Source organism: Cyprinodon tularosa, unplaced genomic scaffold, assembly GCF_016077235.1.
Source record: "Cyprinodon tularosa strain WSP-4 unplaced genomic scaffold, ASM1607723v1 ctg348, whole genome shotgun sequence".
In the NCBI taxonomy this organism is placed as follows: Eukaryota; Metazoa; Chordata; class Actinopteri; order Cyprinodontiformes; family Cyprinodontidae; genus Cyprinodon; species Cyprinodon tularosa.
The window spans coordinates 651572-675480 of NW_024039061.1; the positions used below are offsets into that span (position 1 = coordinate 651572).

Here is a 23909-nt window from a genome sequence, read left to right on the forward strand (position 1 = left end):
CTGAAGTCCTCACCGTAAGATTACTTTGTTGATGCTGCGTTCAAATGCTATCGGAAATAAAAAAACTTCCCTTGTGAGCAGGGCCGTAACCAGGATAAGTACCGAGGTCAAATATTCCGATAAATCCTAATATGGTGACTTTTTAAAATATATATTTGGAAACGTGAATAAAGAGAGTTAAATCACAAGCCCATCAAGGAGGTGAATATGTGCATGTTTATTACAACAATTCCAAAATTCACAAAATAGAGTAATTGAGTGAGTGAGTGTTTTTATCATCATCATCATCATCATCATCATCATCATCATCATCATCATCATCATCATCATCATCATCATCATCATCATCATCATAATCATTATTATACTATATTATTGTTGTTATTAATATTTAATTATTATTACTACTAATATTATTCTCAGCATCATCACCATGCATGTGCATGGCACACTAAATAAATGCAATAATATATGGACTTTTATTTTTTTTTTAAACAAATGAGAATGCATACTGATCTTTACACTAATCAAAGTCAGAACAATTTTCATCATATAGTTTGAAATTTCTCTCAATAAAAAAAAAAAATAATAATAATAATAAAAAAAATAAAAAAAAAAGGTGTGTGTTAAAATCTCCGCTCATAAATGTTTCTGTCATTGCTACTAAGGAAGTTACACTGGAAAATGTTCTCTCCTTTTCTTTCAATAATCAGACTACTTTTGGGAAATATGTTGCTCTCTTGCAAATTTCCTGCAACAAAAATATCAAGAACATTTTAAGATAAAAAGTAGACAAAGTTTCTAGACTATATCTGCAGATATTTATCTAGGCCTACTGATGGTTTAGGTAATTCCCCTTATTCAAATCGTTTAGAGCAGGGGTCTTCAACATTTTCCAGGCCAAGGACCCCAACACTGATGGCGAGATGGAGCGGGGACCCCTAATTATATATATTGTATGAAATTGTGTTATAACATACTTGTCCTGTAGTCATTGTATTACAGATGGAGTAATGTAGCGAAAGTAACCCTGGGATTGTTAAAGTATTTCTAGCTCCTGTGTGTCGCTGAATGTGTGCATTGATGACTGAATCTTCTGCCTCCATTTATCTTTTTACTACAGTGTGTTGAATTCATGTTAATGTTTATTTAAAGACATTTCAATTAGTGGAAAAAATTGCAGAGGGGAATAAAAAAAAAAAAAAAAGATTGTGGAACCCTTTATAGCATAGGTACTGCAAGGGGGTCGTGAAATAGGTACTGTTGGAAACCTAGGTACTGTTGAAAACCTCTGGTTTACGGTAAAAGGGAAACAAATAAACCAAAAGAGAATGCCCTTCACTTCCAGTACTTGTTGCAATATAACTTATCAACACAGGTGAGAAAAACATTACAGTGTCTTTGCACGGGTGCCATGCTTATTATTTTTTCTAAATGTATGATTTACTTAATCACGCTAGCTGTTTATTGTCAAATGCTATTTACTACATAAGAAGCATTGCTTCTGAAGCAAACCCTAAAAAAGTATTTCTGCTCTAGGAATCTATATGTCTGCTCTATAAGTGAAACTACGACATAATATAATACATATTGATTTTTTAATTGAGATTTTTTTTACAATAAATCGAACATAACAACATTATGGATGTATCAAACATAATTAATTGTAGCCAAAATAAAAATCAGATGAATGATTAAGGAAGTTTCAACAATCTGTTAAATGTCTTCAATTTGTCACCTTACAAACACCAAAAATTACCATGCATCTATACAATCTTAAAGAGTCCAGATGTTGAAGTCAGAAATCTGTAATCTTATAATAGATTAAACAATGCAGAGATCTTAATCCTAAAGACAAGTGTTCTTTGTTGCAAAATGACATCATCAACCCTCTCTAAAAGAAGATAAAGCTATCTCTGAAGATGTCAGACAAGTCCTGTACTGATATAGCGTGAAATTACACTTGCAGGGAGGCAACCGCTTCAAATGCGACATAAAAAGCCGTATTATGGGTTACAAAGGGTCATATCTTAGGGTCATCTTCTGCAGTCTGTGGACGGTATTTAATCTGCAGGTAGAAGAAAAAAAAGGTTGACTTCTGGGAAAGGCAACTGTTAAGTACAGAGGTCAGGGCCGTACGCAGGGCCAAAAAAATACAGAGGTGAAGAGTCAAAATTTCTAGGCGGGTTCAGCGGCAGTCGCCCCAGAGATCTGGCCATATTCACAGACTTAAGAAGAGCGTTTTTCCTCCCCTGTCTCCCCTGCCAGACATTTCTGACATTATAAACTCTATTTTTATGTCATCTCTCTTTTGAAGCTTCTACAACTGGTTAGAAATGGGTCACAAAAGATATAACAGTATAATTTAAATGAGCTCCTTCATATTTCCTTGAGTATTTAAAATAGACATCCAGATCCTTTTAGACTATAATTTTGATGATGGTGCCTAATATAACATATTATTAGGATAATATTACAGAACACTTCAATTATAATCCATTAAACATCCAACGTTTGAAACAGCTCAGGTGCAGTATCTTCCTTTTCTATCACCTGCTCTCCCTCCATCTCTCTCCTCACTGCTCCTCTTTCTGCTTGGTTCAAAGAGGAACTCGCGTTGACTCAGCCTTTCCCTCCCTATCTTATTTTCCATTTAGTGAAGTACATCAACACTGTCAAAAGCTAAACTGATGAAATGAAAGCAACATGCATTTCAAATTTTCAACGAGTTTTATTTCTCATTTCAACCCTTAAATATTAAATTAAACTAAATTAGTTTCCCTGGTTCCAGAGGAGCCCAATGTCAAAATATAAAAGAGTAAAAAACAGCTGTTATGTATAAATATCAACCAAACTAGATAAGAATGTATATTTAAACAAGTAGTCTATATATAAGATTAATCTACAACATTAGAGCAGTTGTATATAAAAATTTTTACATTGTAAAGTACAATGGTGAGTCTTGAAACAAGGGCAAGATACCATAGAAAAGTATTATTATTGTTTTGAAAATAAAACGGATAATTTACTTTTATTTTGCACACCACTTCCTGTCCCGCCCGATCTGCTCCGTTTCATCCTGCTGAGTTGAGCTCAAGCATCCGGCAGAAAGCAAAACTGAATAAAGGTTTCGTTTTCAGCTGAAGATGTTGCTAACATATTAATCACATATTGAAAGTCGGTTCAAATGGGGGAAATTGCCCTAAAGCATTTAATCAACTTTGGTTCGATGTTTCCATGCTGTCCGAGTAGCTCGCCGGGCTGAAATCTATCCAGTTTTTTCTCACCATCATCAACAACTTAAACTGTTCTCCGCCTGCATTAATAACTCAGTGTGCTCCTCATCGAGAGACTGATAGACTCACTAGGCGGTAGCTTGTATGTGGAAGTTACCATAGTGACATAAGTGCATGTTGACAATGCCATAGTCGCGCTACTTTTGGCTCTTCAAATTTAAAACATCTCACAGTTTAGTGGGAGACAAAGATTTCAGAATTTAAGCAATAAATAGGTTAATAAAATACTCAGGACATGACCTTGGTGTTGTCAATTGGAGTTACGGCCCTGACAGGGGTGGAGGTATTATCTTGAGCCATTAATTATATTAAACCTTAAATTTTGGTGAAGGAGGATGCAGTTTTGCTCTGCTGTTTGATTCCCTTCTCTGATTTAAAGACACTGTCACAAGAGACACTCCTATAGGCATGTGACCCTGCCCCCAAGACTGTGCTTGGGGACAAAGGAATCGAATCACAAGCTCTCTCCTTCTCTCATTGTCATGAGTCTCTTCTGGAAGTAGTTTCCCATTTGAGAAACACACCATCATGGAAGCCCACAAACCAAGGACTGGCAGGTAATTTCAGAACCAGATAAAAGCAAAAACAGATTATTCTGAAAATTTCTCTCTGCCTGTTCTGCATGCATTATATGGGAAGATGTAAAAAGCTCAAGCCCATCTCATATTGGGTTTGGGGAGAAAAAAACAGCTCAAAGGTTCTCTGTCAAAGGGACATTTTGTCTGTTCCCCTTTTATATTCTCCAGGTCCAGGACTAACTCCTCCACACTTTTATCAGCATCTAAAATGGAGAACACGCCCACAGACCCATCAATAAAACCCACAAACACACCTTGCTGCTTGCTGACTGTCATAGTCGATGGATTTTTATGAAGACATACTCTTCCTATTCTTTCCCTGTCCGAGAGGCGCACAACTGTGAGGACGAGCTTTGAGTGCAGGTCACAAGCACAGCTCTTCTCTTGACTGCCCGGGTTGCAAACATACACCATGTAGCACCCCGTTTTGTCCAAGCAAGCCTTAATGACAGGACCTTCAACTTTAAAGGAGCACAGCCTGACTCGAGATAGGTCTAAGACGTTGATAGAGTTGTTATCAGTGGACAGCAGTGCATAGCTCCCATTAGGTGACATTTGGAAATCTTGTGGTTGACAGTGAAAGGTATCTGGCAGCTGGAAGTGCCGGCATACTGTCTCCTCTGACAGCTTCCAGGTGTACACCGCTCCAGAGGCAGTCAGCACAACCACAAAGTCTGGGTGATCTAAAAGGGTGTTGAAAGTGACAACATACTCTGAGTTCTCCGTGCAGGAGAAGCGTTTGCTGATTGAACCAGACCACAGGCTTGCAGCCAGCAGGTCTCCATGATGGAGGCCAACCAGAAACGTCCCCTCAGCTGATACCTGAGCATCTGACAGATACTGGTGAATGCTGCATACAATACCTCCACATGGAAGTTTCCAAACATGGGATAGGCCATGTTTGGATATGCTGACTCCAAACTTGCTATTAGGAGTGATCAGTACATCTGCAGCCCCACCGCCACTGATCCGGGCAATATTCTCACCCGTTTCAGTCTGCCAGATGTAAATCTCCTCCCCTGAGAGGGAGAGAAGGAAGCTGCCGTTTGGGGAAAGCTCCATCTTTTCCACAGGGCCTTCATGCACAAAGGAATATTTTGGAAATGAAGCATCTAAACTCCATTTCCATATATTCTCTAACCCATCTGTGGTGTAGAAGGACTTTCCTGTTTGATCCACCACCACACCTTTAACTCCACTCCTCATTCTGGTTGCTGTACCTGCAGAATTGATCATTTCTGCATCCCAGACAGTCAAGCATCCATTCTGACTCACACAAATAATATCTGAGGCTGTTCTGAGTAGCGTGAGGGGCTGTGTGTTGGTTTGTAAAGAGAGGACACACTCACCGGTGCTGACCCTCCACACTAAGATGAGTGGGTAATGGTCCAGCAAAGCTAGGAAAAGATGTCTATCCAGGGAAAGTACTGCTTTAGTGAAGGATTTCCCTTGAGGAGCCAAGAACTGGTCACACATCTCCCAGTTACACATGTTCCACAACGTCACCTGCTGACTTTGACACACCAACAGAGTGTTGGCAGCTTTGGAAAAATCTGTGTTGAGAACACTGGAGGGTTTACAATGATCGAAGTTTTCTCTGATAAGTATCAGTGGTTGTTCTTTGTCAGCAATGTCCCATAAGGCTAAGCTCCCGTTCTCGTCCACGCATACCATCTCTTGCTCCTCTTCACAGAGGATTACCTGTATAACTGCCCTGTGGGCTGAGTTTAAACAGCAGCCAAGAAGATTGCCGGTGGTCAAGTCAAATATTGACACTGTTCCGTCTGCCTGTCCACAGTAAACGCTGAAAGTCTTGAAGGAAGCAACCAAACACATCACAGAGCTCTGACACTCAAAAAGAGCCGAGGTATTGCTGGAGATGTCAAACACGATGAAATACCTCTCCTTTTTCCACCACATGCATAACTTTTCCTCACATGACACAAATCCTTCAACCATACTCTGAGTTTGATTCGATTCAGACTCTGTTTTCAGTGATTCCTTCACCTCTGTAAGCCTCTCTGGATCTTCCACATCCCACACAAAGAGCTTTTTGCATTGAGTTGACAGCAGTAGAAATTGAGAGCTACTTTTGACTCCTGCAAACTTCACCTCCTGCTGCTTCAGGCTAAGTGACAACTTGACTACATCACAAGTCAAGCCTTTCCAAATCCAGGCAGAACCATCCTCTATGATCTCTGCCACAACCCCACATTCTGTACACACAGTTTCCGCAACACTGATTGTTTTGTTTTTAGGATTTGGTCCTAGACAGCGAATGGGAAGAACAGAGCCGGAACTGGATGAAAGAACCAATCCTACTCCTTTTCGCTTTTTCCTCCTGTCTAGTTGGATCTCTCTGATATATCTCTCAAAGGCAGGAAATCCATCAAGGTAAGGAAGGAGGCTTGACTCCATCACTGTAGGCAGCTGCGGGGGTGAGCTATGAAGGAAGCAAGCAGAGGACTTCAGTATGTTTGCTACCAGCCATCTTTCTCTTAAAAACTTTGTAGAGCCTTCATCAGCCTCCAACATGGTTACTAGATCACTGAGCAGGCCAGCTCGAAGCATAGCTTGGTGAAATCCTAAATCCATCAACAACCCTTCTTCCATTTCTTCCAAGCAGCCACTTTGTTGCAAATGATGTGGCAACTCTAGGATCTTTCTCATGTTTACCCAACAAACGTCTTCAGTAACAGAGAAAATAAACGGCTGGCTCTCTGATTCATTTTTTGCTTCAGATGCACAATTTACAACAAAAGGTTTTTCATTTCCAACAGCCCGTCTCCCACTGAAATAGTCCACCATCTCTGAATGGATCTTCTTCCTCGCTTCATGGGTGCTCAGGTACTTTTTGGTCCCCACCAGCTTGAAATGTCGGCTCACCCAAAACAGAACCTGGGAATCGGCCATCGACCGTCGGATGAGGAAGTTTTTCAAATCTATCAACAGCCTCTCTACATCGACCTGTGAAATTTTTCCTTCACATTCAGGATGATCATGGGACAGCAGATCCACAAGCTCGGACTCGCTGAGTCCGGTCCTGGAGAGCGAGACGTAAGAGACCGTACGGGCCACCAGGGATGAGCCGTGTTTCTGTTCCAAGTGCTCCAAGAGAGCAAAAATGGACGAATGGACGCTGTCCGGGAGAGACGACTCGTTCACATCTGAATCTAAAAAAAGGAAAAGAAAGGAGATAGTAACCTGACTATTTGTTAAATCACACGTTAAAATGTATGTGTAAAGTCTAAAAGGAAGTTTTACCAAATAATTAGGAAATGTTTTTAAAATGTTACCATCCAATGATGATTAACGAGTAAAAAAATGATGTTTATATATTTGTGATAACATTGTGCATTTAAAATATCCTCTTTATTTAGTTTAAAAAATCAAACCAAGAAGTAATACTGAGGTATTAGGAACTATCGGAATAGTATTACTTACAAAAGATTATTTTGCTTGTTTTCTTTTATTTTTATCACTTTTACAGCATTTAAACAGGGATGACCAGCTGTATCTATTATGTTCTATTTGGGTTTTGGGACACCCTAAATCCTTGAAATCCTGTGTTCCAGTCAATTGAGGCATGCATAATGCCTATTTTGTAAAACAATGGGTTGATTCTAGGACCAGAGGTGGTAGTATTTTTTTTTTATTTACTTGAGTAACAATTAGAAAAACATGTACTTTTAGTAGTAGTTCACTGTGCCATAATTCTTATTTTACCTTAAGTAATATTCTTGTAAAGTATCGCTACTCCTACTTGAGTATAATGTCTGACTATTCTGTCCTCTGTGAGTAATTTGAACGTTTCCAAAATCAAGTAAACATAAAGGATACTGTATTAACAGTGGAATTTGTTACCTTATCCTAAAATATATACAGTCCTCATTGCAAGGATTGGTTTTCTAAGTTTTATATATATAAAAAAAAGGTTAAAGTATCTCTAATGCATAAATTTGTTCTTTTATATTTGTGACATTTATTTGTATTTTTTACACATTTCAGTCTTTAAAATGCCAGAACTTGCACATAAATTATGCTTCCCGGCATCATTTATAAACATTGAATCTGATGTTTTTATCCAATAGTTACTCAGAAGTCAAGTAACCTTTATACCAAACACATTGTTGCTTTACTTGAGTAAAAGAAAGTTATTCAACCTCTTAAATATATATTTTATACCCTGCACATACAGATGGACAAATGTGTCTACATCTCAGTTAATTTTTTTTTAAATCTGTTTTTCTGTTGCTTCACCAGTGAAATTTGAAGAGCAAGTTTTTCTATAAGATAAAGTATTAGTTATACAAGGTTATGCATCAAGTCAGCATGTGCATTGCTGTCTTTTCACAAGGAAACCAGAGACTTTAGCTGCTGTAGCAGCTTATGCTCTTAGTTTCAGTCCTACCAGAGTGCCACAGTGACGTGAGTGCATGCAGCAGTCGAGCATAAAGAGGCAGACGGCAGGAGGTCAGTGCTTGGTTCACCAGTGCTTGTTGTCCAGAAGTAACCTTTCTCCCTGAACAGTTCAGCAGTGATTCCAAAAGCTTGATGCACTGTTTTCTGTCCACAGATTGGAGCTGTATACAAGCATATCCAGCCTCCTCCTCTCTGCTGCCGGATACAGAGCATGGAAGACCACCAAGTTGGGAGTAGTGTGATTTGATGGCCTGCAGGAGACCTGTTCTTTTGGAGGAGACGGTGATGATGAGTTTGACGGCATCAGGTAGATGGGACGGGAGGCTGCCGATGATCTGAGAACCAACGTTGTTTTCCAGTTGATCCAAGCCATCGAGGATGAGAATAAGAGGATGCTCCGAGGAGGGAAGCTGGGTGAGAAGAGACGCAAGATGTCCTTCAAGTTCAAACAGAGAAACACCCACTTTTATGAAGTTGGAATGAAGTTCTTGAGAAGCAGAAGGGTCACCATCACAGACATGTTGCCTTTGAGAGCAGCTGCAGTCATCTGGGCTGCTGCATTTGTAGGAATCAGGTTCTAGCTCGGTGATACACTCCTCATATCTGTGAACGATTTGATAACAGAGTCTGGAAAGCAGATAACAGGGAGATGTGTCGACTGAAAGGCTACAAAAATAACAGATCACCACTGGATCACAGCCTGATAGCCAGGCCTTTATCTGCGAAAAGACAACATTTTTGTTATTATTACAAAACCAAAATAATCTTTTCTCACTTTTTTAAATTTTACAATGAAACTAACATTAAAGAAAGAAATCAAACATTCATCGAGTGAAAAAAAGATCCTGGGCTTGATGAGAATCATTCGGTGCTAGAGCACATATATATATATATATATTTATATATGAACATATACATATATATATATATATATATATATATATATATATATATATATATATATATATATATATATATATTTATATATGAACATATACATACCTATGCATGAAAACATGAAAAGTGTTAAAGCGTACACTCGAAGAAGTGTACGCTTTGACACCCTACAATATTGAATGACATCAAAATAATAAATGTTCTGTGAAGACTGATTTAAATCTTTTATGTTTTTAATATTATGTGAATATCAGGCAGCCCCAATATTCCCAGGTCCCGGAAACGCCCCTGACGTGTGTCCACACCTTTAATATCTGTCAACTGACCTGCTGAGCGCAGTGAGCGACCAACACAGTCTTCCCAGTGCATGGACCTCCAGTCACCACTAGTGGGTTCTGTTGATCAATCTGTTTTACATAAGCTCTTATCTACAATCAGCAAAAAGAAGGATGAAGCATATTTTGGTTACATATCAGTATCAACACAACAACAATAATAAAGATAATAATAATATAGCTCAATCCTTCCTGACCTCTTCCTCCTCTGGTTGAATAATGCTATAAAACTGAGCTAGGATGCTGCACAGATGCTCCTGTTGGGCCCACTCTCTGGACGGAGCATCAATAACAGAAGCTTTTCCTCTGAGCTGAGAAACGTTGCTGCTGTCAGTCATTGCCATGAGGTCAGAGAAAACCTGCTGGCACAGAGCGTCTGCGTAGGCTCGTCTCCTGGCTGTGGTGTAGCCGTGCCGGCGGTCGCACTCAGTGGTCGTGGAGTAGAGGAGAAGTTGGTGGGAGGAGAGGAGAGCAGGGAGGAAGACATCACATAGCTGTGATAATAACTCAGAAGGTGTGGGGACACTCTGCTCAAAGGGCTCTGGCTGTAAATGAAGGAAATAGAAATTTGTTTGGTGAACTGAAACATAGGGTTAGTCGACTTCAGTCCTGTTTACATGTGCCTACATTTAATGTCTCCCTTTAGAGCAACTTCTACCTTCAACTCTGGCTGCAGCTCTGAATTTCTCTGAGTTTTTCCCCTCTCTCCGTCTGCATTGACGACCTTGTGGACATAGATCATGCATCTGTTGGCGATGTCCTGAACGGGGCAGTTTTCCAGAGCAAATCGAAGATCTGTATCCAGAGCTGGAGACAAAAAGAAATCCAGAGTCAGCTGTTTTTAGCTCAGGAGAATCAGGATCCATCTGATCATCTGCTTTTAAAGTCCTTATCCTTTTCCATTTTTTAAATGTAAGTGGGAGGGGGGCTTTTTAGTGTTTGAATATTTGGAAAATGCTTGTAAACCTTTCATGAGTCCTTTTCTGCCTCTTAAGAGCTACAAAGTTGGCTTCTGAATCAGCGGTGTGCTAAAGGACTAGCAGAGATCTTATGGAACCCAGACTAACTTATCAAATAACGGTTTCACTCAGATATGTCAAATTAGGACTGCGTTCTCCAAAAATAGTCTTACATCTTATAAAACACAATTTCTTAGATATAATACTTGTTGGTGAAATTAAACACAAATTAAAATTGGCATCTAAACCAGACCCAGTTTAAGAACCAGCTTTAGCACAAAGATCAGAATTTAGGATGATTTGAAACCAAAAATGATGTAAATTGTCCTTTTCTTTAGATAGATGTAGTTCTCAGTATGTATCACTCAAACTTTACTTATGGGTTAAATCTAGGGTTGAAACGATTAATCGTATTAATCATGATTAATTGATTATTTGAATAATCGTCAACTAATCAAGTAATCAATTACTCGTTAACTGGAGTAGAGATACTCTAAAACATGTCTTTAGCTGACAGAGCAACCCACTTATACCAAAATTACAAAATTTCAAACATTTGGCATTTAAGATAAAAAAAAAATTGTCTGTCAATATTCTCTATTCAGAACTCCTTAAGTGGAAAATTAAAATTTTACTTAGTTTACTTTAGTAAAAAGTCCTCTGCCAGGAACCTTTTGCTATCTGCATATTATTTATTAAAAAAGAATTGACATATTAATTAATTTGCAAAATAATAGCACACTAGTTAAATATTTAACCTATTGGCTGATTTATCTGAAGATAAGCACCTGATTTATTAGAAATGTAGTTTCCAATTCAAATTGTGTTGGAACCTTGAGGAATGCTGACGAAGCAAAGATTGAAAGTCCCTTATTTCACTCCCTGAATCTACTTAGATTTCCAATCAATGGGAAAAAACAGTGTGTTCTGGGGGGTCAATATGTCTCTTTCCCATAAAGCCCCAGCTAAGGCCAGGGATCCCTGAGGAGATGCTGCATAGACTGCAGATCCACTAAAATAAAATGAACAAAATCTTTCTAAATAAATAAAGTTTTTTTTCTTATTTACCTGATCTGTAGAAGGCATGGGCTCTCTCTGCAGTTATAAGTCTGTTCTGTTCACACAGACTCACAGCTTTCTGCAACACCTTCCTCAAATCTTCTCTGTTCTGCATCTTCTTATTCTCTTCTCCCTAGTGAGAAAATAAAAATGTTGCTTTTCATTTTCTTCTCTTATTTTCTAAGTTCCACTAAATTATTAGATATTTACCTTTAGTAAATTATATGAATGTGAAACAACACTACACTATGTTATGTTTGTAGTATTGTTATTTTCTATATTCTTAACACTGATATTGAACGTTTTATGATGAAATAAAGGAGTTTGATTTCCTTATTTATCTGTTAATTGACTGATTTCTATACATTTTCCTGAAAATAAATGACATTTAAATAAACATAAAAACAAATCTAAAACATGTTATTAAAACCAGTGTGAATTTAAATAATATGTCTGCATTAATCACCAGAAGGCTGCCGGCGGATTCCACAGAAGCTGTCTGGCGGTAGGAGGGAGGAACTGCGTTCTCGTCTCTCTGGTACACCCTCTCCAGCTGTTGGGTGCAGACACCCACCTGCTGGCATGCCTGTAGCAGCAGCTGGTACTCTGACACCTCCACCTGGGAGGGCAGAGCGGCTGATCCATACTGGTGTCCCACCAGAGCCTGCAGCACCACCATGTGGATTCAAAAGAATAGCAGACAAAGAGGTGTGGGCTCTTTCACACATGATCCTGTAAAGCTTGGGTAATTATTGGTTAATTACAATGCAGCTTTTAGCTTTACAGTGAGAGCACAAGCTTAGATCTCTATATTTAGTTTCTCTGTGATGCTGCTGTTTTATTTACCAGTAAAAAGGGTCCTGCTGAGTTCTTTCTGCACTCCTCAATAAGCTGCTGCCTGGTGTTTGCATCTGGCCAACACTTAGGATCACTGGACTCAAATGGATCAATCAGCTTCAGAAACACACACATGCACACACAAAACAAACAAAGAGAGACATAACTGGAAGCCGGTACAGAAAACTTCATTAGCTGCACCAACCTGCAAACAACCAAGAAATGGCTGAATGATGTATGATGTTTGTATCTAATTACACAGGCCACTGAATAGAGAGCGCTACACAATGGGCTGATCGACTTGTCCAGAGGTGATTTTACACACACACCCACACACATGTATTTAGAAGCACAAAGCATGCAGAGCCGTCGTTTTGCAGCTGTTCACCGTCTTTGCTGTCATATGTGATTAAGGGAAGTTGAGCAGAATTGATTAAACCTTTACAGGAGTGGTTTCAGGCAGGGAGTAGGAAAAAAAACACACAACAAATACAATCAAAAAGCTGAAAATAATCAACAGCAGCACCTTTAATATCCCCCTGCCTAAACCCATTTACTGCATTTAAGTTTGCACCTAAATACCTATTAATATTTAGCTCAATGCCAGAATATTTACAAGAGCATTTATTTAAAACCAGAATGCTAAAAGGAACCAATGCAAAATGATCAGATAATTTATGAGCAATAATGTTGAACTCTTAGCTCCTGCTTTACTTACCCTGACATCTAGTGCCAATAAGTTCCTACAGTGCTCTCTATACCTGGGAAGCACTTTCTCCCTGAGAGCTCTCCGCTCGATTATGCTGTCTGACATGCAAAAAAATAAAACATAAAGAGAAAACAATTGCACAAAACCTAAGAATGCAAACAAAATAAACTTTTAGACAAAATTCTCTGATTATAAACTGACATATATATGTAAATACTCTACCTTCTGGGTTGGAGCACACATAGATTTTGACACAGGATGAGCTGCAGCAGGAATGTGACGAGTACCGGCCTTCTCCTTTAGAGGGCATGCCTACTCTGTGACCTTCTAATTTAATATATTTAGAAGTAAATATTTTTCCAAGACAATAATAACTGACTAAACCATAAAGTTGATACCTCTCCTCTGAACTGGTCTTACTGTGTCCTCTCCTGTCAGGAAACTCTGGGCTCAGGTTTTGTTTACAGACTGCAATATCCTGACCCCACCCATTCCTGTTAACTGGAAAACACAATCACTCCAAGTCTTTATGTATGCAAGTGCTTATATTTGCTTCAACAGACTTTTGACATTTTTCACCTTGCAAATATATCCGTTTCATCAGGTTGCAACCAGAACCCATTATGCATATCTGGAGGGATTATATGAGAGAAGTGGGCCTTTAATTCAGCCACTTTAAGGCACATACAACCAGATTTAGCTGCAAATACTTTAAAGTTAGATTGAATGGAGGTTCTGACCAGATATTTTAGAATCATAACACATATTTCTATTTGAATTTAGTGCTACTTTGACTAGGACGTTCTAACAACTGGCTTTTGAATATTTTGTTGTTTTCTTGCAGGTTCCTGTTCTTTCTATCTTCCGGAGGATAGCAGTCAGATTAACCCCAAAGATTTTTCTGTATCTAGGTTCTGAATTATAACAAAAACTTTATATAACTTCTTAGATCTTATTCGAACAGATCTTCTTGTTGGTATTTCACATTTGCTTCAAACGTGTAAAAGTTCGACAGGTTAAAAAAAACTCCATCGCGATGATTGTATCCATGCAATTATTCAGACACATCAGAGCAAAACTGTTTAAAACATTTTTTTATTAATGAACTTTTTGTACACAATAAATACAAACTCTATTTTTGTACAGCCAATATTAATACGCTGAAAGACTTTAGCTCCTGTTCTCATCATTGTCACAATGGCAACAGTCTATGAAGGGAGAAGGCCAGTTTGTTTCACTGCATCATTGATCCTGGCAGGCCGCGCAGCACATGAATCAATCAGAATTATAAAAAAAACATAAAAACCAAAGATTATCTCAGTGCTGCATTAGATAAGAAAGACTGTCAAAAAAAAAAAAGATGCGGAAAGAGGAAGGTGGCAATCAAAAGTCAGAAATGCTTGGAACAACACTCCAGATCTTATGAAAAAATCCCTCTGAACAACATCATTAAAAAAAAAAAAGTAAAGGAGGGTTATACAAATCTGTCATGTAACTTTTTCTTCATTGTTAGCAGAAAAAAATGTAAGTTTAACCTAAAACTTACCACAAGAGGCCCAAGAGTGCCTGCAGAGATTTTCAACCAGGGGGTTTTCTGAGTTATTTAATATATATATATATATAGGACTTTAGAAATTCGTCTTATAGCACTGGGTTGAGGTACTAATTCACCACAAGGTTTGTTTAAATTATTCAATATGAAATGTTTCATTGTAGATGAAACAAAAAAAAGGAACCTGAAAATATATTAAAGGGCAAAAGGGCCCAGTAGACCGAGCTCTTCTACACCAAGAGCTGACAAAAGCAGATGAAAAACACCAACCAATAAAAACCCTTTCATAATTTAAACAAATTACTAAATTCATCTCTTTTAAAGAGTTTTTAGGCTTTTTATGCACCAGCCACCCTTGATAAAAGAGTATCTCTAGAGCACATATGAAAAGATGAAACTCATATCTCTGTCGCTACGGTAACCCTATGAAGAGTTATCTCTGTCCATGCTCAGGGTACTGCTACTTTGCAGGGAAGGTAAAAATAAATAAAAGTGCTACAACGCCCTCTAGGGAAGGACTTTTAAAGGCTTGAATAGTAGAAGATGAGGGTTATTTATCAACTTTGAGCAGAAAAGGGAAAAAAAACAAACACCACAGATAAGTATTGAGCTCCATCTGAGCATTATTCTCATTTCTGTAGATTAAATCATGTCAGGTAAACATGGAGCTAAAGAAGCTATTTGATCTTGAGGTTAAACTCTTCAGTCTTTGTTTCTGGCCTTCAATAGTTGTTAAATTGCGACGTTTTTGTTACCACATAGTGAATACCAACAGATACAGTGCATTTTAAAGCACCAGCAGCCTTTCTCAATTGGTGATAGGAAAAAATGAAAAATAATTTTTAAAAAATCCCACAGGGCACAGAATGAGAGAAGATATAACAACTTGTTTGTGTAATATAATAGAGCTGTATGTATGTATATTATAGCCACTGATTCACACCGACTGCCCAAAGACAGAATGAATGTTTAGAGGAGAGACGTGAAGCAGCGATGGGAGGAGAGGCGAGTGCAAGAAAAGCGAAGATCCAGCCTCCGTCAGCTCTTGTTCCTCCTCCTTTCCCTCCTCCTTTCTCTCCTCCCTCCTGTATATACAACACCCTTTTCAGCACATGATGAAGGTAAAACTTCCACTACATATCAGACAGGGTATTCCACTCAGGTCGGTTACTTTATATGAAACCATGTGCATAAACATTCCTATGACAACAGTAATGTACTGTACTAATACACATTAAATACGTATAATGATAATGACTATATATGGCAGGGGAGGAGTTGAAAGCAAACCCACCACCTGGGTTTTCGGCCCTCTTCCCTCAGCCCAGATCTGCACCCTAAACACCCTCAAAGAGAGTTGAGTTTTTGTTTTGTTTTTTCTTTGCACATCTTTTTGATGGAGCCTCAAAACTCGCAAAACGTCGCTAAGGGCAACAGATGTATACAGTCCCTCTAAAAGGCTGGAACAAATGTGTTGATTATGAGGCCAGAAAGGTTTGTTTAAGTATTATTTTGGATTAATTAGTCTACTATCAGTGATGGGTGAATTTTAAAAGCAAATATCAGCAACACAAAGCTGGATTCTCCTTCATCCCTGACAGAGTCAGGGTTATACATACAGACTCTAATATATCCATATTTTGCAGCTGCCACCACCGTGCTTAAAGCCTTATCTCCACTTCTCTACACTGATTCTTGTCTCATCTGGCTGTTAAAATGTTGATTTTTTTTAAGCTCAAGCAGCAGAGATGTATGTATTAATGTATTTGTGCACTGCTGCCCATAGTATTAGAATAATTTTGTTATTTTTAAACACGTTCCTAATTTTATTAGAGCTTTAATTTTGAATATATTAATATATTAATAGGTAAGAATAAATGATCCCTTTAGAAGTATAATTACATAGTAACAATACCTATTTGAACTTATTGGGCAACAATATTAAATTAGTAAATTCACAATAAACTTGCTTGAAACAAGTTTTTTTTTTTTTTTTTCAGTATTATTACTCTAAAAGAGCCATTCATATGGATTATTAAAAGGCAATTCCTAACATGATGTTCACGGTAAACATCCATAAAACTCTTAATGGCCCCGTAGGTTCTTAAATCGTTTGGTGACCTCATCAAAAAGCGACTGCATCTGCTTTTAAATATATATACAGATTTGGTTCAAAGATAGTTGGATCCAAAAGAAAAAGCTGAACTTTTTTGGTGAATGTTAACCACAGTAGATTAAAAGTGATCAAATACTCCCAAACGTTACATTCACCGCTTTATATCCTAGCAGGTTTGAAGAAAATATAATAAAAAATGCGCCTAAAATCAGATTTTAACTGTCTGATAAAAATCTCAGCTTTGATGCTTTGCTTTTCTTTTGCCTTTATAAAGATTCTGCCAGTTTGGGGCTCTGATATTTTACGTATGCTTCATTATTTAACTTCATGAGGGGGTTTAAAAGGTGCAGAGGGGACAAACTGCCTTAAATATGTTGTAAGCCTAAAAGGTCTAAAGAACCCATCCGTGATCCCCATGAAGAACGTCTCCTCCTCTTCATCCTGCTCCAGTTTGCTGCTCATTGAGGCCAGATTGGTGAACAGGGGCTTGGAGAACATAATGCTGGACTTTAGCAGGAGGCTAAAATGGTGATTATTTAATCGGACATGCCAACAGTTCTCTCGGGGAGAAGTGTCACCGTGGTTCGATTGAATTCCTTTGTCTTTGCTTCATTTATGCTTGCATCAGTTCAGAGCGTATCATGCGCTCTGCAACAATGTCTTTTCTGCAACAGTATCCACCTGCCAAGCTCGTCCGTCACACCAGCGTGATTTCCACCTCTTCCGTCTTGTCGCTCTTCTCATGCGGTCGGCGGGGATGCTGTTTGGGTGGAGGCGGAGCGGCTCGCACCTGCAGCACGCAAAACAAATCAGTTAAATGAAAAAACAAACAAACCAATATCCGCTTCACATTTCTTTTTTTTTTTCATTATTAATAAGAAAAATTATTTAACCTCACGTTGGAATACCTGTGATGAAACTTATCAAAGTTTTGTATTTATAAATGAAAAAGGTAATGATTTTTCACCAGCTCAACGCCCTGTTTAAATCATCTGCAAAATATATTTCTTAAATGGCATTGAAAATCATTATTTTTCAGCTACATACCTCATTTAAAGCAAACTAAAGGAAACATGTCAACATGAAAATATATTGAGTTCTAGAACATCTTATCTTGATTTTATTACAAACAAACAGCAGAATAACATCTACATAATTATAATAAAAATATTGCAGCGAACTTGTCCCACTCCACGTACCACAAAGATTCAGATCAGGAATCAGTCTTTTCAGACATTAAATCCTTTTATTCAATTAATAAATTCATTGATAGCAAATATCTTATAATTAAAACTCTAATTGTATTTTAAGTTCTGATAACAGGAAAGTTAAAGGTATAGATGGCGATCTTTTATTTTCAGGTGGATCATTTAAATGTTGTTCTCCTAAATGTCAATCATTCTGGTGATATGTTTATGTAAGACTGTCCTACATGCTCTTCCCAGTAGCTATCTTTTTCTGTGCATTGGCACTTTCAGGCATACGTTTGTGGTGAGCTACAGTTTCAGAGAGTCATTGAAGCTCTCCTTTCTCACAGTGGTTCTTTGAAAATGGCAGAGGTTGGTAAGAGAAAAATGTCAACAAAGTGTATGAGAAGAAAAGAAAGGCCTCAAAAGAGGCAGATATATGCCTTGCATGAGAGCTCTCCTCACAAAGCATTATGGGATTTGCTGTCACAGCGGCCCACTGTCGCCATAGGCTGCTGCTACCCGATAGTGGCGACTAATAACAAAGATGGTGCAGTGGAGGAGGAGTTATGTGACCAACGGATCAAAAGGAATGATCATCTGTCCAAACGGTAAATTAATTGAGTTTGCTATAAAGTCCATTATATATTCCCCACTGTAGGTGGACACAGTACGGTTGTATGAGCAATGAGAACAGCACATTTTAAACAGCACATGCATGAGGAGATATGAGCTTGTGCATGCTTGCAAGCAATTTTTTATAGTGGAGAAGGTGGGTCTTTTAAAAAATCCTCCACAATACCTTTTAAAGTGTATAATGTTTAGAAGTAACTGGTTTTATTGTAGCTAAACACAGACTGTGTTTATTCAGCTGTGAATTTAAAATAGTAAAGAAAACATTACAGAATTAATACTTTAAATGTTTATGCTTAATAACTTTAACGTGTTGATCACATTCTGGATACGTTTGATACTAACCGGTCGTAGTTTGCCCGACCCGCCACCTTCAGCTGTGAAACGTAACGGCTGAGTCGAAGGAAATCCTGGAGACACTGGACTCCTGCCCGAGCTGTGATCTACAGAGGGACAGACAAGCGCAGCGTCAGCAGAGACCTCTCTCTGGATCGATGAGGTGTTTAAAGAAAGTTCTGAGCCTGTCTCACTGTGAGAGGACAGCTGTCCTTTGTAAGAGGCAGCAGGCAGTGGAAGCTTGTGCTCTCCGTTAAGTGCTGTGGAGGGTGAACGCGGCAGAGGAGGAGGCGTGGAGGTCTCTGGGCTGGTGAAAGGGCTGATGGGAGGCTGGTCGTATAGAGGCAGAGGCGGCAGGGAAGACGGCAGCTTTGAAGATGGAGAAATCTAGAAAAAAAAGCCAGGAGTGAAACTTATTTGAAAATAAGAAAACTCTAAAAAAAAAAAAATGTACTAATCACTTTAAAGAAATAAAATAAAATAAATATATTGGTTAATTTATATAATTCAGCTTTTTATGAAAACACAGCGAAAGAGACAAAGAGCTAAATAAATGAAGGTAAACACTTTAAAACATTAAATATGCAATAATTTGAATGCAACAGCAACAAAAGATAGTTTAAAAACAACTCAGGTGGTATTAAATAAAACAATAAAATTTGTTGTCGATAATTAAACTATTTTTAAATTAGAAGGTTTGAGAATGTTTAGTTAATGCTATTTATTAAAAGTTTTAAAAACTTAATAGTAAGAAGTCATTCCTTCATTTAAGGAGTCACCTACAGCTTTATTAGATGTTTAATAATTTTCAGTTAATCATTTTTTTATGTTTTTTGACATACAGGAATTTAATTTGGATTTTTAACAAATATTTCTCCCTTAAAACATCTCACAGGAGTAAGTATGGAGTGGGGAAAACTTTCTTCTGACTGCTTTCAGGGCCTGGAATGTGCTACAAGAAGCTTCTCACTGAGGTTAAAAGGGGTAAGACTACATTGGTTATTACGAATTATGAGGAAAAAGTTTCATTTCCACTGACAGAAACATTTTTTTAATGTATTTTGTTTACCTTTAATTGAATAATTTCCACTTCCAGAGGATGTAAACAAAAGAAAGTTTCTTTAAATAACTAGATATTTATTAGTTCAGTGAAACTCCAAGGCATGTAAGCCAATAGCTCAAACCGTTTGGTATAACTAAACCTATCTACCACATACAACACCTCAAAGTAGCTAAAAGCTGCAGCAATTGGTCTGAGGGGTAAAAGGAAGGGAGAGGCTGCATCCTTCCTGCTGCCAGGACGCTAATAGGGCAGTGCTCTGTGCGACAGATAAGAACATTTTTCTGTAATTGCGATGCTTAGTTTTGATGAAGCCGGAATTTAATTTTTGTGATTCACTGTTTGTGAACTCTGTTGATAAATTAGCTGGAGAACAGACAGGAAGGGAGGGTAGGCGAAGTGTAAAGTGGGCCAGCAGACTACTCTCCTTCCCAGCCCTGAGGACAGACCGATGGGGCTGATTGTGCAGCTTAGCTCCAGACTTAGTTGTTGTTAATTACTAACCTGTGAAGATTATCTCCATTCTTGCTTTCTGAAATGACAAACAGCAAAACTACTGTTATATGTACCTGTGTGTCATTTAGTCCTCCTCCACTCATCTCCCCATTCTCCGTCAGATCCTCCACCAGCACAGAAGGGAAAACCCCCACTCGTCCGTTCAGTTCGCCTTCCCAGAAGCCATCGTCTGTCTGAGTGTCGCGGTTCAGCAGACGGATCACAGCGCCCTCGGAGAAGGAGAGCTCCTCGTCCGCCTGGCCTTCATAATCATAAAGCGCACGAACGTAGACAGCTGCATAGAAAGAGAAAGAGGGAAACAAAGACGGGGAGGAGAGCAATCAGGGTTACTCAGAGGGAGCAATTATTCTCAGCAAAATATATTTCCTTTTCCACTTTTCCCTCATTGTTGTAAAGAAAACTTTACACCCAGCTGGACAGAGGGGATAAAAGACACAACCAGCAATAACAATGATTGTGAGATGGGATTTCCTTCGTTTGATTCAAGCATGCAGGTGGAGCCGACAAAGCAAAGCTACAAAGATGTCTGAAAGGAAACGGAAAACAACCTGGAAAACATGCAAGTTGAAGAATGAAGCAAAATATAAAAGAATACAGCAGATAGAAAATAACGATCACAGCTCTGCTTGTGTTTGCTTTAAAGATAGAACAACATAAAAACTCTATATAGACCGGGACATAAAATGCCTGAATTAACAAGTTGGTTTACTGGGCCAGGTTTCATCATCAACTACATCTTTAAACATTTGGCCGCCACCTCATCTTGGCTCCAGGATAAATGGAGGAAGCTTATAATGAGACCAACGAGTCCTCGTCTGTATTCAGGAAACACCTTCAAGCTACGATATCGTCTCAGAGGACGAAGATTGGGGCATTAGAGCACAGTTAATAGCCGTTTTCTCAGTAGTTTCCCACGCCTGAGCACTGAATCTCTGTAGCTCCCACAGAGGTACCTTCCTTATTCCTGCCTTTTCAATTAATGCTTTGATAGTCGAGCCAATCTGTTTAGATCATGGGTGTCTATTTGAGGGGGCTTAGGATAATTTCGTGAGGCCTCAGCTCAAGTGTAGGGCAAATTTGACCCTTGATCTTAAGTCCAACATGAAGAGTTTTTCTGCTATTCATTAGGTTTTGTTTGCTCTTTTCCTAATGTTATAATAAGGAGGGTAGCAAACATACTCAAGCACACCCATTCACTAACCTTTGGTAAATCTAGCAAGTATTTTACAAAGGCAGATTTTTTTGCTGAGAAGACTAAAATCACTTTCTAGATCAACAAAATGGAAAACATTTTTCCAAAAATTGAAATAAATCTCCATAAAAAATTGAACCATTTTTAACGGAACTACTTTTTTTGTTTCTCTAACCCAGTCTAACTGTTAAGTCTGCTCTTACAGACCAGATATAAGCCAACATTTAGTTTATTAGAATTGCTTTTTTCAATTGTCATTAAACTGTTGATGAAGGGTTGCTCTATTTTCTTCAATTAATCACACATTTTCTGTTACATAATTAATCACAATTAGTCTTTCTTGATTCCAGAGAAGCAATAAACATCAACCTTAACCAATAATAATATAGCTATAAATACTAGTATTCACAGTGATAAAAGTAGAATTAAATTGTGTCAATGATCTGGTATTACCAGCTCCCCTGAATACATACTGTTTGTGTCTCCATTGATGCAGACAGTGTGCAGCTCCGGCTCGGTGGAATTAGAGGAGGTGTGTGATCGGGCGTCCAGCGTGGCCAGGGATTGGAGCATGCTGAGCAGGCTGTTGGAAGTCGGGAATTGGAGGTATTTCTCCGGGACGTAGCCCACTTGACCCGTTTTGTTCCGTGCCTGCGACAAAACACAGGATAAGAGCCAGTCTGGGGAGACAGAGACTGCCTCATTTCATATTTTGAACTAATATATGTTTTTGTGTGTGTGTACCTTGACCCAGTCCTCCATGTCTCCATCCTCGATGACCTCCAACATCTCCTGTTCATCAATGGTTAACTCATCCGGCTGAGACGCCTGCAGTAAAGACCAAACAAAGAGATTAATATGAAGGTGAAAGAAAAGCAGACAGTAAGTTAAGTCCCTGTGCTGTATCGTACCTTGTAGGAGTAGAGAACTTTGCAGGTTAGCGGGTAGTTGCGCAGCGTTCCCGAGGGACTGGAACTGCTGTCGTCGAAGACCTCCATGTTCTCTTCACACTCCTCTCCCTCTTCACGCTCCAGGTCCACCGTGCCCTTTTGACACACAAGCAGAGGTACAGCCAGGCCGTCAAAACAAAGGATAAAGACAACACAAAGTTATCTAAAGGTCTAAAAAGTTTGCTATTGGTCTAATCAGTCACTAGGGACTCATCTGTTCTAGCCTCAGGAACCACCCTACGCAGAGGACTCCTCACCGTTTATTCCTCCCTAGTTTCTGCTGTGTGCTCTGGTGCTTTAGAAACAGGTGCTGAGCCAATGCTGTCTCATGTGTTGCGGCCCCTCCCTGTTTTTTTTTTCTATCCATGTGAATTTCCCCCGCAGACGTGAACGTCACACGATCCTGGCTAATGGAAAGATCCATCACATACACACAGAAAGCCGACTTGGTCAATAACAATAGATTGTGTACATACATGTGTGTCTGTGTGTGTGTGTTTGTTAGTAGGTGGCTGTGTTTACACATCAACTCTGTTGACACAGTAAACTTTGCACCACTGCAGAGCAAAACTCATCTTTGTTTTGTACATGAATTAATCTTCAGAGTTGATCTCCTAAATAGAGACATTTATTTCCAAGGATATTTGAATCTTGGGTTTGGGCTGAAGGTATGACACACACACACACAGATATATATATATGTGTGTGTGTGTGTGTGTGTGTGTGTGAAAGGTTAAGGAAAATTCTTATAACTAAGCTACCAACAGTGTTAATTAGATCCAAACGTAACATATTGCGTTAACAAATGTTGAAACACATAAAACACAACAGGTGAAAATAGCTGTTGTGAAGCGCTTTGAAATAATAAACTTCAGAAATCATATCAAGAGTTCAGCACCTGACAAATGTTCTGTCTGAATGATCTCTTTTCCCTTTCGGCTCAAGAGGAAAACCTCCCCTCTGTTTGGCCGCTGTCAGTCAAATGTCTTTTACTTTGTCCGTCCAATCAGCCTCAAGCAGCAAGCTTCACCCCTTGCCCCCGCTCTATAGACACTCTAAGAGGTTTAGCCTCACTGTAAGTGACAGATTTTTGCGTGTTATTCAATAGAAGCCCTACTTTCATTCTGGTTGCTTCAATACAAGGAGGCTCAAGCCTCAACAGGGATTTCTCATAGACTGAAAGGGAGCGTCCTGCTGCTCCAGAGCAAGAGATTGCTTCCAAGAGCGGAATAAACAGCTGATTAATGAGCAACATACTCATGGAATCAATCAAAT

The 23909-nt window shown here is 38.8% G+C and overlaps 2 protein-coding genes across 3 annotated transcripts in view; both read right to left on the bottom strand.

Annotated features, from left to right (window-relative positions):
- Positions 1–1958: 1958 nt before the first annotated feature.
- Positions 1959–13513, bottom strand: LOC119789800 (NACHT and WD repeat domain-containing protein 2-like). The gene is made up of 10 exons (XM_038294902.1): positions 13315–13513; positions 13102–13190; positions 12393–12500; positions 12013–12210; positions 11556–11679; positions 10187–10335; positions 9726–10073; positions 9520–9621; positions 8286–9015; positions 1959–7047 (listed from the first exon to the last, which is right to left on the bottom strand). Exons 1-10 carry the CDS (start codon positions 13400–13402, stop codon positions 3947–3949), a joined length of 5037 nt encoding a protein of 1678 aa, XP_038150830.1. The 5' UTR covers positions 13403–13513; the 3' UTR covers positions 1959–3946.
- Positions 13514–14169: 656 nt separating this feature from the next.
- LOC119789802 (F-BAR and double SH3 domains protein 2-like) overlaps positions 14170–23909 on the bottom strand; it is an 89989-nt gene continuing 80249 nt past the window's right edge. For both annotated transcript variants that reach the window (XM_038294905.1, XM_038294904.1), the window contains 7 exons: positions 22596–22730; positions 22429–22512; positions 22158–22335; positions 20546–20766; positions 19111–19303; positions 18926–19023; positions 14170–17550 (listed from right to left, as the gene is read on the bottom strand). In XM_038294905.1, the coding sequence (XP_038150833.1) occupies positions 17458–17550; positions 18926–19023; positions 19111–19303; positions 20546–20766; positions 22158–22335; positions 22429–22512; positions 22596–22730 (1002 nt within the window). In that variant the 3' untranslated portion in view covers positions 14170–17457. The remainder of the gene's footprint in view (positions 17551–18925; positions 19024–19110; positions 19304–20545; positions 20767–22157; positions 22336–22428; positions 22513–22595; positions 22731–23909) is intronic.

Coding starts and splice junctions, on each gene's coding strand:
- LOC119789800 (XM_038294902.1), bottom strand. CDS start 13,402: ATGCCCTCTAAAGGAGAAGGCCGGTACTCGTCACATTCCTGCTGCAGC. Junction 10,074..10,186: donor AGCTGCAGCCAGAGTTGAAG/GTAGAAGTTGCT, acceptor CTTCATTTACAG/CCAGAGCCCTTTGAGCAGAG. Junction 9,016..9,519: donor TCGCTCACTGCGCTCAGCAG/GTCAGTTGACAG, acceptor GTCTTTTCGCAG/ATAAAGGCCTGGCTATCAGG.